The sequence below is a fragment of the Neoarius graeffei genome, chromosome 7 (genome assembly GCF_027579695.1).
Source record: "Neoarius graeffei isolate fNeoGra1 chromosome 7, fNeoGra1.pri, whole genome shotgun sequence".
Lineage (NCBI taxonomy): Eukaryota > Metazoa > Chordata > Actinopteri > Siluriformes > Ariidae > Neoarius > Neoarius graeffei.
In genome coordinates this window covers 24,526,147-24,539,252 of record NC_083575.1, presented here as the reverse complement: position 1 = coordinate 24,539,252, position 13,106 = coordinate 24,526,147, and the positions used below count along the sequence as shown (strand labels likewise).

Genomic DNA, 13,106 nt, shown 5'->3' with positions numbered 1-13,106 from the left:
AACTTTTTAGCTATAGAGGTTCTCGTTTAGATATATATGCACAGATCACATGCAACAGCTTTGGTAGCTTGTCATTTAAGTCGGGGGGAGGTTATGAGTTGCTTTTTGAGCTGATTCATTGTTTATTTCCCCCCCGCTTGCCTTTTTTTTCCCCCTTTAGTTGATGCAGATGAGATTAAGAGGTTAGGAAAGAGATTTAAGAAACTCGACCTTGATAATTCTGGATCCCTGAGCGTCGAGGAGTTCATGTCTCTACCTGAGCTGCAGCAGAACCCGCTGGTGCAGAGGGTAATCGATATATTTGACACCGATGGCAATGGGGAAGTGGATTTCAAAGGTGAGGCCAAGTAAACACTTCACCTTCATCACTGCATGCAGATGAGATATTCTCGTAAAGTGGACAATAATTATCCTGCTGATTTCGGGAAGGATCATGTTATAAAACATTTTGTTAATGAAGAATGTTTCATGTTTAGTGTAGTGTCATTACTATTACACAAGTACTCATTTTCCTTAAATCAGCAGTATTTTATCTTGGGGAGCTATTCGAACATATTAATGAGGAACACGAATAAAGCCCTGACAAATGTTGCATCAGTAAAGCAAACCAGATTTGATTTGTTATTCCTTTTCCAGCACATTTCTTACTTTATAGATCTATATGAAATAAGCCATCACTGAAACCTCATTTCCTTAACAAAAGTCATAATTCTGATTTAATGTGAGGCAGAGTTAAAGTTTTTGCAAAAAAAAATTGTCTTTACCTCCATGTGTTCTGTAGAGTTTATAGAAGGCGTCTCACAATTCAGTGTGAAGGGAGATAAGGAACAGAAGCTCAGATGTAAGTCCAGTTCCAGTGACTCGGTATTAAAGTACATTAACACACCTGATCTGTGCACTTACGTATAAATATCTTTCCAAACATCTCCAGTCGCTTTCAGGATCTACGATATGGACAAGGACGGCTATATTTCCAATGGCGAACTGTTCCAGGTATTGAAGATGATGGTGGGAAACAACTTGAAGGACACACAACTGCAGCAGATTGTCGATAAGACCATCATCAATGCAGACAAGGATGGCGACGGGAGAATATCTTTTGAAGAGTTCTGTGCCGTAAGTATTTTATAGCAGCATGACTTCAGGGGAAAGTCGCTAATGCACCGAGTAAGTCGCAAGAAGTTGCCAGACGAAGTCATGGAGTAATTTGCGTTTTCATTGAAACATCGTGATCATTAGCATACGGGTTGTTTTACAATCGGGGTACAAACTTTGTGTCACAGGGGTCCAAAATTCAAATTGATTCAAACTGGTTCTTGTATCAGTTTCTAAGTGAAGGACAAGTTAAAGAATAGATAAGCCTAGGTCACAACCAGATGTACGATTTTTTGGCCGTGCGATTTTTGGCGTTTCCCAAATCGCTGCTTTTTTTTTTTTTTTTGTTCATGGAGAAAGACGCACGTTGGCCATAAGTTTGTCTTGCAACCTGAAAAAAACGCAAGCGCCCGTAGAGTTTGTTTGACATGACAAAGAACCTCTGCGGCCGGTCTACGGCTCGAAAATCAGCACGTCACACGCGCGCCCTCCGTGCGTTTCTTGCACGTAGACTGGCCGTAGGAGCACGTACGGCCGGTTGTGACCGAAGCTATAGGCATATGTAATAGTTTGTATTATAACAAGATTAAGTGTAGCTTTAAGCAGGGCTGGGAGAAACAAATGAAGTGATTCTCGGAGAGGGCATTTTTTTTTTGATAATTCAGAATCCACTACTTCCATAGTGCTTTTAAATATAAGGCTGTAAGCTTTGTGTTAGTTGTCTCTCATATTTATGTCCCAATATCTTGACCACATTTTAGGATGAAAATAATCTCATCTCATCTCATTATCTGTAGCCGCTTTATCCTGTTCTACAGGGTCGCAGGCAAGCTGGAGCCTATCCCAGCTGACTACGGGCGAGAGGCGGGGTACACCCTGGACAAGTCACCAGGTCATCACAGGGCTGACACATAGACACAGACAACCATTCACACGCACATTCACACCTACGGTCAATTTAGAGTCACCAGTTAACCTAACCTGCATGTCTTTGGACTGTGGGGGAAACCGGAGCACCTGGAGGAAACCCACGCGGACACGGGGAGAACATGCAAACTCCGCACAGAAAGGCCCTCGCCAGCCACGGGGCTCGAACCCGGACCTTCTTGCTGTGAGGCGACAGCGCTAACCACTACACCACCGTGCTGCGATGAAAATTATCATTTTAGATATGTTATTTTATATTGAAAAATTAGCTGTCTCGGAGAGGACTTTTTTTTGACACAATTGCATACTAATTTGATCAAAATAGTCTGAAAACTTACTGGCATTCAACATTAAAACTTAACTATGTTTCCAATGATATGGAACCAAATGTGTGTTTTTATGGTATAAAGAATGATTTAAGTGCATCCCTTTTGGAGCTACCTGTGGTCAAAAAAGCACTTTTTCTAAATGACACGAGTAATTTTGCTAAATATGACATATATTGCCATACATTCACCAAAAATAACATTATCACCAAATTTTTTTTTTGCATGGTAAATAGAGCTATCACAGGGCTACAATAAACAACCAAGTTTTAGGCAAGCCTTTTGATATTGAAGATAATAAGTGTTAAATGTGATTTTTAGCTTGCGTACCCTGATTGTAAAACAACCCATATCAAAACACATTACATGAAGTATGATTTTCTGATGCCACTTTGAAAATAGAAAATAATAGATGGCTGATGGAGAGATGGCCTAGTGACCGGCGAGTGGCCTAGCGGTTAGCGTGTCCGCCTCTCGATCAGATCGCGAGTTCTACTCATGGTCGAATCATATCAAAGACCATCATAAAAATGGTGCCTCCTGCCATCTGGCAAGGTACGCTGCAATACAGATGCGAGTGGGGAGTCAAACTCACACGGTTACCACAGGACCAGCCGTGTCCCCCCGTAACCCTAGATATATAATGTAGGCGAGAGGCCAAGGGCTATGAAACGGAGGTTGGTGCCACCAAATGCGCCATGAATGGTGCGGGGAAGGACTTTGACGGAGAGATAATAGGAATTATTCCATCCACATTCATATGAGCAATCGCGCGCCCTGATTAGCTACTCTACTACTAGGCTATCAGCTCACATAGAAAAACAAAATGGCAGAGCCTGTTGCTGAACCAACTGAGGACTAAAACTAAACCCCAAAAAAGCAACAAAATATGGAATAAAAGTATTTGATGGTAAGAACGTACCCCCCCCCCAAAAGAATAATAATAATTATTATTATTATAGCATTTTTCACACATTGTTACGGTCATTTTGCCTGTTTGTTTACATTCTAGGCGGGAATGATTGTCGGACATTTTGTATAAAGTTTTTATTTATCAAGTTTGCAAAAAATAAAAATGCTCTGTTTCTCAATCCAGTGAATGTGGATAGAATAAAACAGTCATTCCACTCAATCTCGTCGTATAGCTACGTGCTATGCGCCTCGTCGGCCATCAGCTCACGTACGACTCGATTTCGTGGAATAACTCTGATTACTTGTAAATATTTCCAAGAGGAAAGTTTAAAATGATGAACAAAAGTGCACAGGTGGGACAAACAGTGGGCTTTGAGGAACAGTGGTGATTGGTGATAGGTTGTTGAGAAAAGTGTGGATTAGTGACTGCACTTTAGGTCTCACTACAGCTGACGATGGATTTGCAAATACTTGGCAATGAAAAACTAGTAGCATCGCCACCAATCATGCACTACATAGCAAATGTTCTCTGAGCTTCAGGGTTTTTTTTTTTTTTTTTGTGTCTCCACCTCATGAGCGACCAAAAATGTCATGAAAAATTTCAGTGCGTGCACTGAAATTTGGTGGCGATGTTTTTGTCAGCAAACTAAGCAGCGAATACTCGCAAATGAGTTTGGGAATATTTCCTGAAGCTTGGGGAGCCTTCTTCAAGTCTCCTTGAGATGTATTTGTCTCAAATCCATGTCCCCGATTCTTGTAGGAGCCTCATCAACACAGCAGCTCGGCCTAGCCTTTGCCTAGCCTGGGTCCACCCATCCTAAGCGTGACGCAACACGAGGGCCTGTTGCGAGCTTAGTCTGGCCAGGCAAGCTATCTACAGCTCTTCCAAGCTCCCGAAAAATCGGGAACCAATCAACTTTGAGCATCTCCAACGGCCCTGGGTAGAGGCGTGTTCAAGGCACTGACATAGTAGAACTGCGACCGGAAGCCATAGATTGTTTACAGAATCTATGCCGGAAGCGCTTCATTCACGCTTCCGCATCTATTACGCATAGATGCTGTATTGAAAGCATTCAACGGGAAGTTCTCATTGAAAACGGAGCAAAGAGCAGCCCTGGAGGTATTTATTGAAAGGAAGGACGTTTTCGCCTTGCTCCCAACCGGCTTCGGTAAGAGTTTAATCTACCAGTTAGCCCCATCGCGTCGCATACGTCAAAGGAAAGAGTGATGTGATCGGTTTAAGCTTCGTCACAGCCTTTTCTGGCTTCGACCAGTAGCAAACTGAGGCAGTTCAGGGAGGCGGGTCAACCACGGGCTCTGGGAAACGGTTGGGCTTAATATCTTGGCCAGACCAATAGCTCGGAGAGCTTTGAAGTCGCGTTAGCCAGGCTAGCCTTCGCCGAGACTTGAAAGTGCATTTACGTTCAGGGATCCTTTGGAGTACGTTGTGCACACACTCGGGACCCAGTCGTTATGGGAAACACCAAATGCTGATTTGAGCGCAATCATCACGCGCATATAAGGACGCTGTTTTCATAGAGACACAGCAAATATTCTGTCAGGAAGAGTGTTTAACAGCAGGTGGGATATTTACAAAAACGAAACGTGAGGCAAGGTCTGAGTAACAAAACAAACAAAAGCAGAACCATAAAGCAGTGTGCTTAACCAGCATCAGAAACATGGCTAGAAACAAACGTGATGGTGGTGGTGATACTTTGCAAAGTCTCTGTGAAAACAGCGTCCGCATCAAGTGTTTCCCATAATGACTGGGTGAAAAGCGTGGCCGCTCGAGCTGTGCCAGGCTCAAGTGCGTGAAGGCATGACAGTCGTGTTCATCTGCATATTACAGTGTGTCGCCACCGAAACACCTCATTTTCATCAGTAACCCATCGCAAGCTGTAGTGTGACCGTAGCTTTAGGAACAATAATCATCAGTGATTGGAAACGTCACCACGTACAAGCAAGCAGCTCAGTCAGGATTTACACACTTGCGGTAATTCAGCTGAACCTGCCTCTGAACTCAGATGCTATGGCTGTTCAAAAAAAAAGTCAGGCCCTTCCTTTTTTCTGCTAAACTGTCTAAAAAGTTGCCAAATCTAGTGACCAAGTTGGCAATTATGCATCTATACTTGAAGGCATTACAAGGTTATAATATGATTCATCTCCTGTTGATTCATCAACCTCCTGTTGCGGCATCTACTTTCATCAACAGTACAGCTGTAATAACAGAAAGCCAGTGTAGATGTTTGGGCACTATTCTGGCCGGCAAAATGACTGACTTTTAATGCCACCACTGACTCCATCTGTATGCTCCTGAAAATATTCTGTTCATCTTTTATCGAGTCAGTTTTCACTCTTACATTGATCTGCTGGGTCGGCAGTCTCAGCTTGGTTAACAAAAGCAGGCCATGGAAGATTGTTAAACTCTGCCAGAACATCATTGGCACTAATTTGGATCAGCTTGACCATGTTTATCAAGTTCGAGACACTAAAAGGGCGAAGGCCATTTTAAACGGCACATCTTGGGTAAATTCAGGAGCAAGATCAATGTAATTCTCCTATTTTATATTAACTTTGGTCAAATATCTGTCACATTTTGTGCAATTTTTTTTACCTTGCGCAATACCAGAAAAATTCAGTTGAAATCAAGCCATTTGAGGCGAATTGGTCCGCCTCTGAAAAAAACTCGGCATTTGGATTTCCCGGGAAACATTGATTTTCATGACGTCGCGTGTGGGACGCCTCCCTCTGAATCCTACGCCAGCGCTGGTTTGTTTATGAGGAAACGACCTGGTGGTTTTCTGCAAATTTCTTCAACGTTATCACGTAATTATTAAAATGGTTAACAGGTGTATTGTAGGAGGGTGTAGCAACACCAATCTTGATGGGATTAGTACTCATCGTTTCCCAAAAGACCGGACAATGAGAGAGAAATGGGAGCGCTTGGTCTACACAGGCTGTGCACTGAAACCGTGCAAAGCTCGCGCAGCCTGCTGGCGCTTCCACAGATAATGTCACGAATCTGGCTCCAGACTCCCTTGGGATTTTTCCAGACGCGTTTTATTCTATTTTTTTCTGCTGTAGACAGATGGCCTTGTGCAAAATTACCCTTCTGGATGAGTGTGTAAAGGGACATTCTTTCATATAAAAAAAAAAACACGAAATTGGTCCAGGATATGCACTTTAAACCAGGGCTTTGAACCGGTTCAAGGAACGAAAACGAAAACCGGGAACTTTTTCTATTTCACATGGAACAGAAACAAAACCAGAAACTATTATTTTTTATGTTCCGGAACAGAAACGCTTATTAAAAATAATGGTAACCAGTTAATACGGGTTTTTATTTCGTTCCTCAAAGTTTCCGTAGCCTACAAATAAAAAAGTCATTCTTCTCCTGCGCAAGTTTCTATGACCCGCTGGGGTTCACTTTCTGTGTGACATTTGCTGACTGAATGGAGAGAGCGGGAAGGTGGACTGCTATCACGTCTCCATGTGATAATAAGTGCATTACTGAGTGTCTGAGCAAAGAAGAGCCTGAACGTTGCAACCTCCCTATTGGCTGTTTGTAAAAATGTATCAGTTGTTGCCCTTCCCACGGGAATCATCGCGGGCTCGAGAGACGAGACCTGACGAGTTAGTTCGTTGGTAGCAGAACAAAATGTCTGGACACAAATCGGGTTTTCAGAAAAGGAAATAAAATAAACGGAGGGTCGAAAATACAAAAAAGGAGGCAGAAAATGCAAAACGAGTTTTAAGGTAGGACAAATGGTTACTTTTCTGAGGCAGCCCGCCGTGGCTGCCTGCAGGCTTATTTATTATAGCCCATTTAGTTAAAATAGTTGATATAAAATGTTTATAGTTATAGTTATGTGATGGTTGTCCTGATTTAGACTGTTTTTTTTTTGGGGGGGGGGTTGCGCGATGTTGCACCCGGGTCCAGATTAGGGCAGAACCGGCCCTGGCTACATTTCAGGTGTAGTTTGTTTTATGTATGTATGTACTTGCATAGATGTGTACTTGGTCTTCCAATATGGCGCCTAACAAAATCTCGCGGCGCGGTGACGTCATGCGGTAGCCCTCTATAGGGCCTGACTAGCCTTTGGTAACACACTAAATGAATTATCTTTCATTTTTGGCACTTTTTCTGTTTGTGTAGATGGGAAGACATGCTGAGAATCCAAATCGCCAACATTTGAAATAATAATTGTTTTGAATTATTTCTTGTCTTATTTAATGAAGGTTGTAATAGAATTAGCCTACATTTGGCTTAAGCTGGATGAGACAGAGACATAACTTTATAGCCATTTGTTAAACAGCTGACAGGGAACGTAATTAACCGTTCCGGGAACGAATTTTTTTTGTTCTAACCGGTTCGGGAACGTCTATTTAATGGTGGAACCCAAAACCGGAAACGTTAAAATTCCGTTTCTGTTCGGAACGAACCAATAGGAAAAAAATTCTGGTTCAAAGCCCTGCTTTAAACAGACATTAAACATCCTCTTCATGCAGAGTTCGCTCTCCTGGCATCAGGGAGGAGGTTTACTTTCCATAGAAGGGCCAAGTCAAGCACATCTCCAAGATCATTTGTTCTGGCAGCTGTTGGGTTTTTAAATTAAAAAGTCCACTTGGTCTCCTTGGGACATGTACTTAACTTTTTTTTTTTTTTTAAAGACAAATGGACTTTCAATGACAGTATGATGACAATCATTGTAGTATTCTTGTCCTTTCTTGTTTATCCTGTCTTATGGATTTATATAGTATTGTAGATTTTATAGTGTTGTATTTATATTGTGTACCAAATTTCAAAGAAAAATAAAAACAAACAAAAAAACATCCAAGCATAAAGCCTTTTCTGGGAGGACTTAAATGTCAGGACTGAACTATCTTGATCAATCTCCTTTCGAGTCTGGTGGAGTGTGTGTGTCTGTCCAGGTGTTTGACGATACTTTTGAGGGGCATCTCAGTGTTACCAGGTCAGATTTTGGCAGACTATTTTTGAAATGCTGCTGCAAGTTAAACATTTATCTGCCTGTGTGTTATGAGCATGTAATTCATGGACACCCTGTGCCTTTTCTCAATATTAACCCTGTACGTTATTTAAAGGAGCTGACTACAAAGTCATCTAAAAATTTCCAGGTTTTTTAGATCATGTTTTATCAGTGTTTCTCAAATCGCCTATGTGACTCCAAAAGCAAAAGTTCTGAGAAGCACAGATGAGGTTTGTTTGTTTTTTCTATATTGAACGAAGTCCTATGTAAATTCGAATAGCAGCCTGTTATTTGAATTTGTCTGACATTAAGCAAGCTAATAGTTTTGCGACACTGCCTATAGCTGCGTCAGTTTGGGTTACGCTTTCATATCCGCATCACCTCTGAATGTGGAGAAACTATGAGTAACCAAATTAGACTTTGCATCAAACTGTCAAAAAGATAATGGATTGGTGGCTGAAGACCGGGTCAGTCAGAAGAAAAGCACAAGAAACATCCAACACGTGCAAGGACAAAGTGCAAAGACATGATGATTCTTTGAGAAAACAAAGCAACGCAACTGGATCAATGTGGCCCCCAGTATGAGATTAAGGGCGTATTCACACCTATGTTGTTTGGTCCGGACCAAACGAACCAAATTTCCCTTGGTCCGGACCTTTTGGGTTGGTCTGAATACAAACCACCGAACTCTGGTCCGGACCAAACAAGTGGACCGAGACCAAGCTGCAAGGTCGGACTCGGTCCGGACCAAAGGAACCCTGGTGCGGACCTTTTGGAGGTGTGAAAGCAGACCGGACCTAATCCGACAGTTTTGGTTTTTTGTACCTCGGGAGCTTCCGTCGTTTGTCGAGCATTATGGGAAACAGAGTCTTGACACTCCACCGCAAAGCGCAAACACTGTTTCGGTTGTCAAGGGAACCTTACAACAGTCGTTCAGTCATTCAGACCAGTGGTAGGCTAGACTACAGAGTACAAAAAATGAGTAGGGGGCAAACGTGGGCCGAGGAAGAAACGCGCACCCTTGTGGATATATGGGCAGATGTCCACATATCTGAGCTTTTGGAGAGAACACACAAAAACGCCGACGTGTTTGCTGTATTCAGTGAGAAAATGAAGGAGAGGGGGTTCACGCGCTCCCCAGAACAATGTCGGCTAAAAGTGAAGAAACTCCGTCAGACCTACGTTAAAATCAGGGACATTCTTTCAAAAAGTGGCGGTACTAGCGACTTGCGTGAAGAGCCAGAACTGTCACAACATGATGTGCGCTCATCAGCGCTATCCTCCGTGACTACTTTTGAACTTAACGCTTTGTGCGCGTGTCGTCTCTGACCAATAGCTGAACGACCTCAGGGCGCGTGGCTTTGTTGACAGATTTTGGTCCGCTTACTAAAATGTACAGTGTGAAAGCGAACCGCACCAAAATGAAAAAATAAAAAAAAACATTTGGTTCGGACCAAAGCAAGTGAACTATCGAACTACCCTGGTCTGAATACACCCTAAAACTGTCCAGTTTGGAGCCAGACATTGCTTCACTGATGTATCACAATAAGCAGCACCATTCTTCCCATTAAAGTGTACCAGTACTGGTCATGCTTACAACATTAATCGTGCTTTATGTATTACTTACAGACAAAAGACGCACATGTTCAGTCAAAAAAAAAAACACCGTAAAAGCACTTTTATGGACACTTTTATTCCGTGAATTACCCGCAGAGGCAGAACCACGGGGAGCAGCCATTGCCGGCTGGAAGTGGCATAAACAAGCAGTGTTCTGTGGGTCAAGAGTCCCAATCAAGTAACTTCAGAACACGTTGAATAAATATAGATCTAATACTTGTAATAGATCTTTATGGCACATATTATTTCATGGCATTATGTGCAAGTAGATTTGGTTGTACTTTGGGGTTGAGAGCTTCACCGATGAAGCTCGACAGGTTTAGAATGAGTCGCTCATGTATTTAGATAAATATCTTTGAGGGTTTTTTAATTTTTTTAAATCATATAAGCATGATAAACATATTGACAAACTTTATACTTTGCACTTTCCTTTGTGCCCACTGCCAAATAATATAGTTTTTAAATGACTTAAATTAGGTGAAACATAAAACTGGTTACCTTATTCAGTCACACCGGCGCACGCATGTCTGCATTCATGAGACTATTCACATGCCCTGTGTCTGAAATCGTTCTCTACTCACTATATAAGGCATGATATAGTGAGGAGGCCATTTTGTAGTGCTGTCCGAAACGATAGTGAGGATTATTACACCCTATATAGTGCACTCGCAGGGAGTAGTGAACGAGTGAGTTACGGTTACATCATGGTAACGGCATGATAATCACTTTCACTCTTTCGGTTTTGATTTGTTTCTCTTGCGCGGTGGGAACGCCCACCGTAAACAGGATAAAATCTGTCTGACATCCCATTGGGGAATATAGGAATATATTTGGGCTATTTGGAGGTAAAACTTGTTGCGAGATGGCATGCAGATTTTATGCACTTCAGATGATTCATTTTATGATTCAGAACAGCGATTCGGGTCAATCTTGAGAACTGTGATACTGATGATGAACAGTGGTTTTTTTTTTTTCTTTTTTTTAATTTCAAACTTCAACTCGATCCAGCCAAAGATCAGCTCGAGTAAGTGTAAATATTTCTTATGAGCATATCGGTTGATAATGTGTTCTCTTAGACTGGTGTTTGCAACACGGGGTCAGTGACCAGTCCACTGCAGCCCAGACAATCGGACAAACCAACGACTGTGCATCACTACCGGTGCTGGAACAGCCCATGAAGGAGGCAACATGTCACTGACCATGCCTGACTCGCGTGTACTTGACGAGCTTAGGACGAACGTTACATGACGGAACCACTGGGATCATACGTGATCTTTTGAAATAGCTAGCAATTAAAATTCACTACAAGTACACTTTAAGATCAGGACAACAATGAGCGAGTTGGCGATACTATTTGTAAAACTGTCATTTCTTTACTTAGACTTAGTTCCTCTTGTGCTGTTCTGCGCATAGGATGACAAGTAGATTCGACGTCTTCCGGGCTTGTGCTACCGTCTCGGCTCACGTTGCATCAATGCCCACGGTTTCCAGATCTTTTCTATATGTTTACCTCCATGTCATCATCTTCGGCCGGTCTCTCTTCACCCCCCCCTTTCCCATCTGTTTGCCAGCTAATCCCTGTCTTGGCTAGTCGTTCTGGTGGCATTCTCAGCACGTGTCCTATGAATTTCATCCCCCTCCTTTCTGTAATTAATTCTACCAGTGGGTGGGTTCCAGTACTACGGTATACCTCTTCCTTTGTAATGCGGCCCCTGAAGGATCTTTCTAAGGCACCTTTGTTGGAATGCATTCAGCCTCCTCTTCTTTATCTTCATTCCAAGTCTCACTGGTAGACAAGACTATTGGTGAGACTATCGTCTGCAAGAGTCTAACTTTAAGCAGGGTACCCGCGGAGTCTTAAAAGTATTAAAAAAAGTATTGAATTTCATTTTCCAGAATTAAGGCCTTAAAAGTATTAAATTTCATCTTGAAAGTCTTAATTTTTTCCACGGAGGTCTTAATTTTCCAAAGAAAGTCTAACATCGTTGCGTAACCTAGATTAAATTCTCTGTGATGAAAATGAAGCAAAATCTAAAATGTTTTGCGCTGCCCTGGCGTTCACACGCAAACAGCGGGAAATTCACGTCACGCCGTAAAGGGTTCACACGAAACGAGAGCAGCAGGCGCATAGAGCAGAGAGGGTGAGGGGGAGAGAGCATGGGGAAGTGCAGATTCAATCTGAAGTGGCCGCTCGACCCTAAGGCCCCGGTCACACCGCCCGAACTTTGTTGGAGCGTTCCTTGAACGGTGGGGGGGGGGCCCGAATTTCGACAACGCTCGTCACCGCGCACAAAATGGGGAAAAAAATCGAAAACACGGGCGTTGGCTTAGCGGTGCACCGCTGAAGCCGGCGTTGCTTTAGCGTTGTTTAGCGGTAGCGAGCGTTGGTATAGCGGCGTTCTGCGCATGCGGGCTTTGGCTCGGCGGGGGTATAAAGTTGGTTTAGCACCAATCATAGCAAGTCTTTCAGCATCCATGGTGATACAGTTTTACTGTAACTTTGAGCAAATTCGATATAGATGAGGTCTGAACTCAACGGCAGCTCGATTCCAAATGAGCTCCTGGTCCATTTCTCCCCGTATTTATAGCCAAATTCTGGTCCCGCTCCGACACCTCTGTACCAACGCCAAACCAAAGTTCATCGCCGCCATGGATAGCTGCTTCAACGCCCGACACCGTTCCAGCAACCCCGTGTCCGCTCGTAAAATGCTTACAACCGCTCCACCGAAGTTTGTGCAACGTTTAATCGCCGCCTGGGCAACGCTGGCGAAGCAGCGGTGGTCCAGCGTTCAAGATTTCTGCGTTGGCCTAGCGGACCCAAGCGTCCACGAACTTGCGTCTAGCGGTGCCAAACTTTGACTGGGCGTTGGTGGAGCGGGGGTGAACTTTGCCGGGACGGAAAATTGCCCCCTCCTCACCGCTCGCAATATTTTGTGCAGCTCAAAACTTTCGGAGCGGTAGGAGGGCCCCTCGAGAAACATCAGCGGTGGCTGAGCGTATACGGCGTTGCTTTAACGGGGGCCAACTTTTGTTAAACGGTGGTGAACGGTTACGAGCGGTGATGAATTTTTTTCACCGCTCCAGGAACGCTCCAGCAAAGTTCGGGCGGTGTGACCGGGGCCTAAATACGCCTGGGTTAAGGGGGTTCCAAATAATGACCGTGAGGCATTATGCACTTTGTGTAAAAAAAACTTTCAACTAGGGACAATGGGGCTTACAGCTCTGGATTCTCACATGAAAA

The 13,106-nt window shown here is 43.3% G+C and overlaps 1 protein-coding gene across 1 annotated transcript in view; it reads left to right on the top strand.

The window, feature by feature from the left end:
- Window positions 1-13,106, top strand: part of ppp3r1a (protein phosphatase 3, regulatory subunit B, alpha a) — an 81,321-nt gene that overhangs the window by 64,035 nt on the left and 4,180 nt on the right. The window contains exons 3-5 of the mRNA XM_060925440.1: window positions 161-337; window positions 782-841; window positions 932-1,116. Of these exons, the coding sequence (XP_060781423.1) occupies window positions 161-337; window positions 782-841; window positions 932-1,116 (422 nt within the window). The remainder of the gene's footprint in view (window positions 1-160; window positions 338-781; window positions 842-931; window positions 1,117-13,106) is intronic.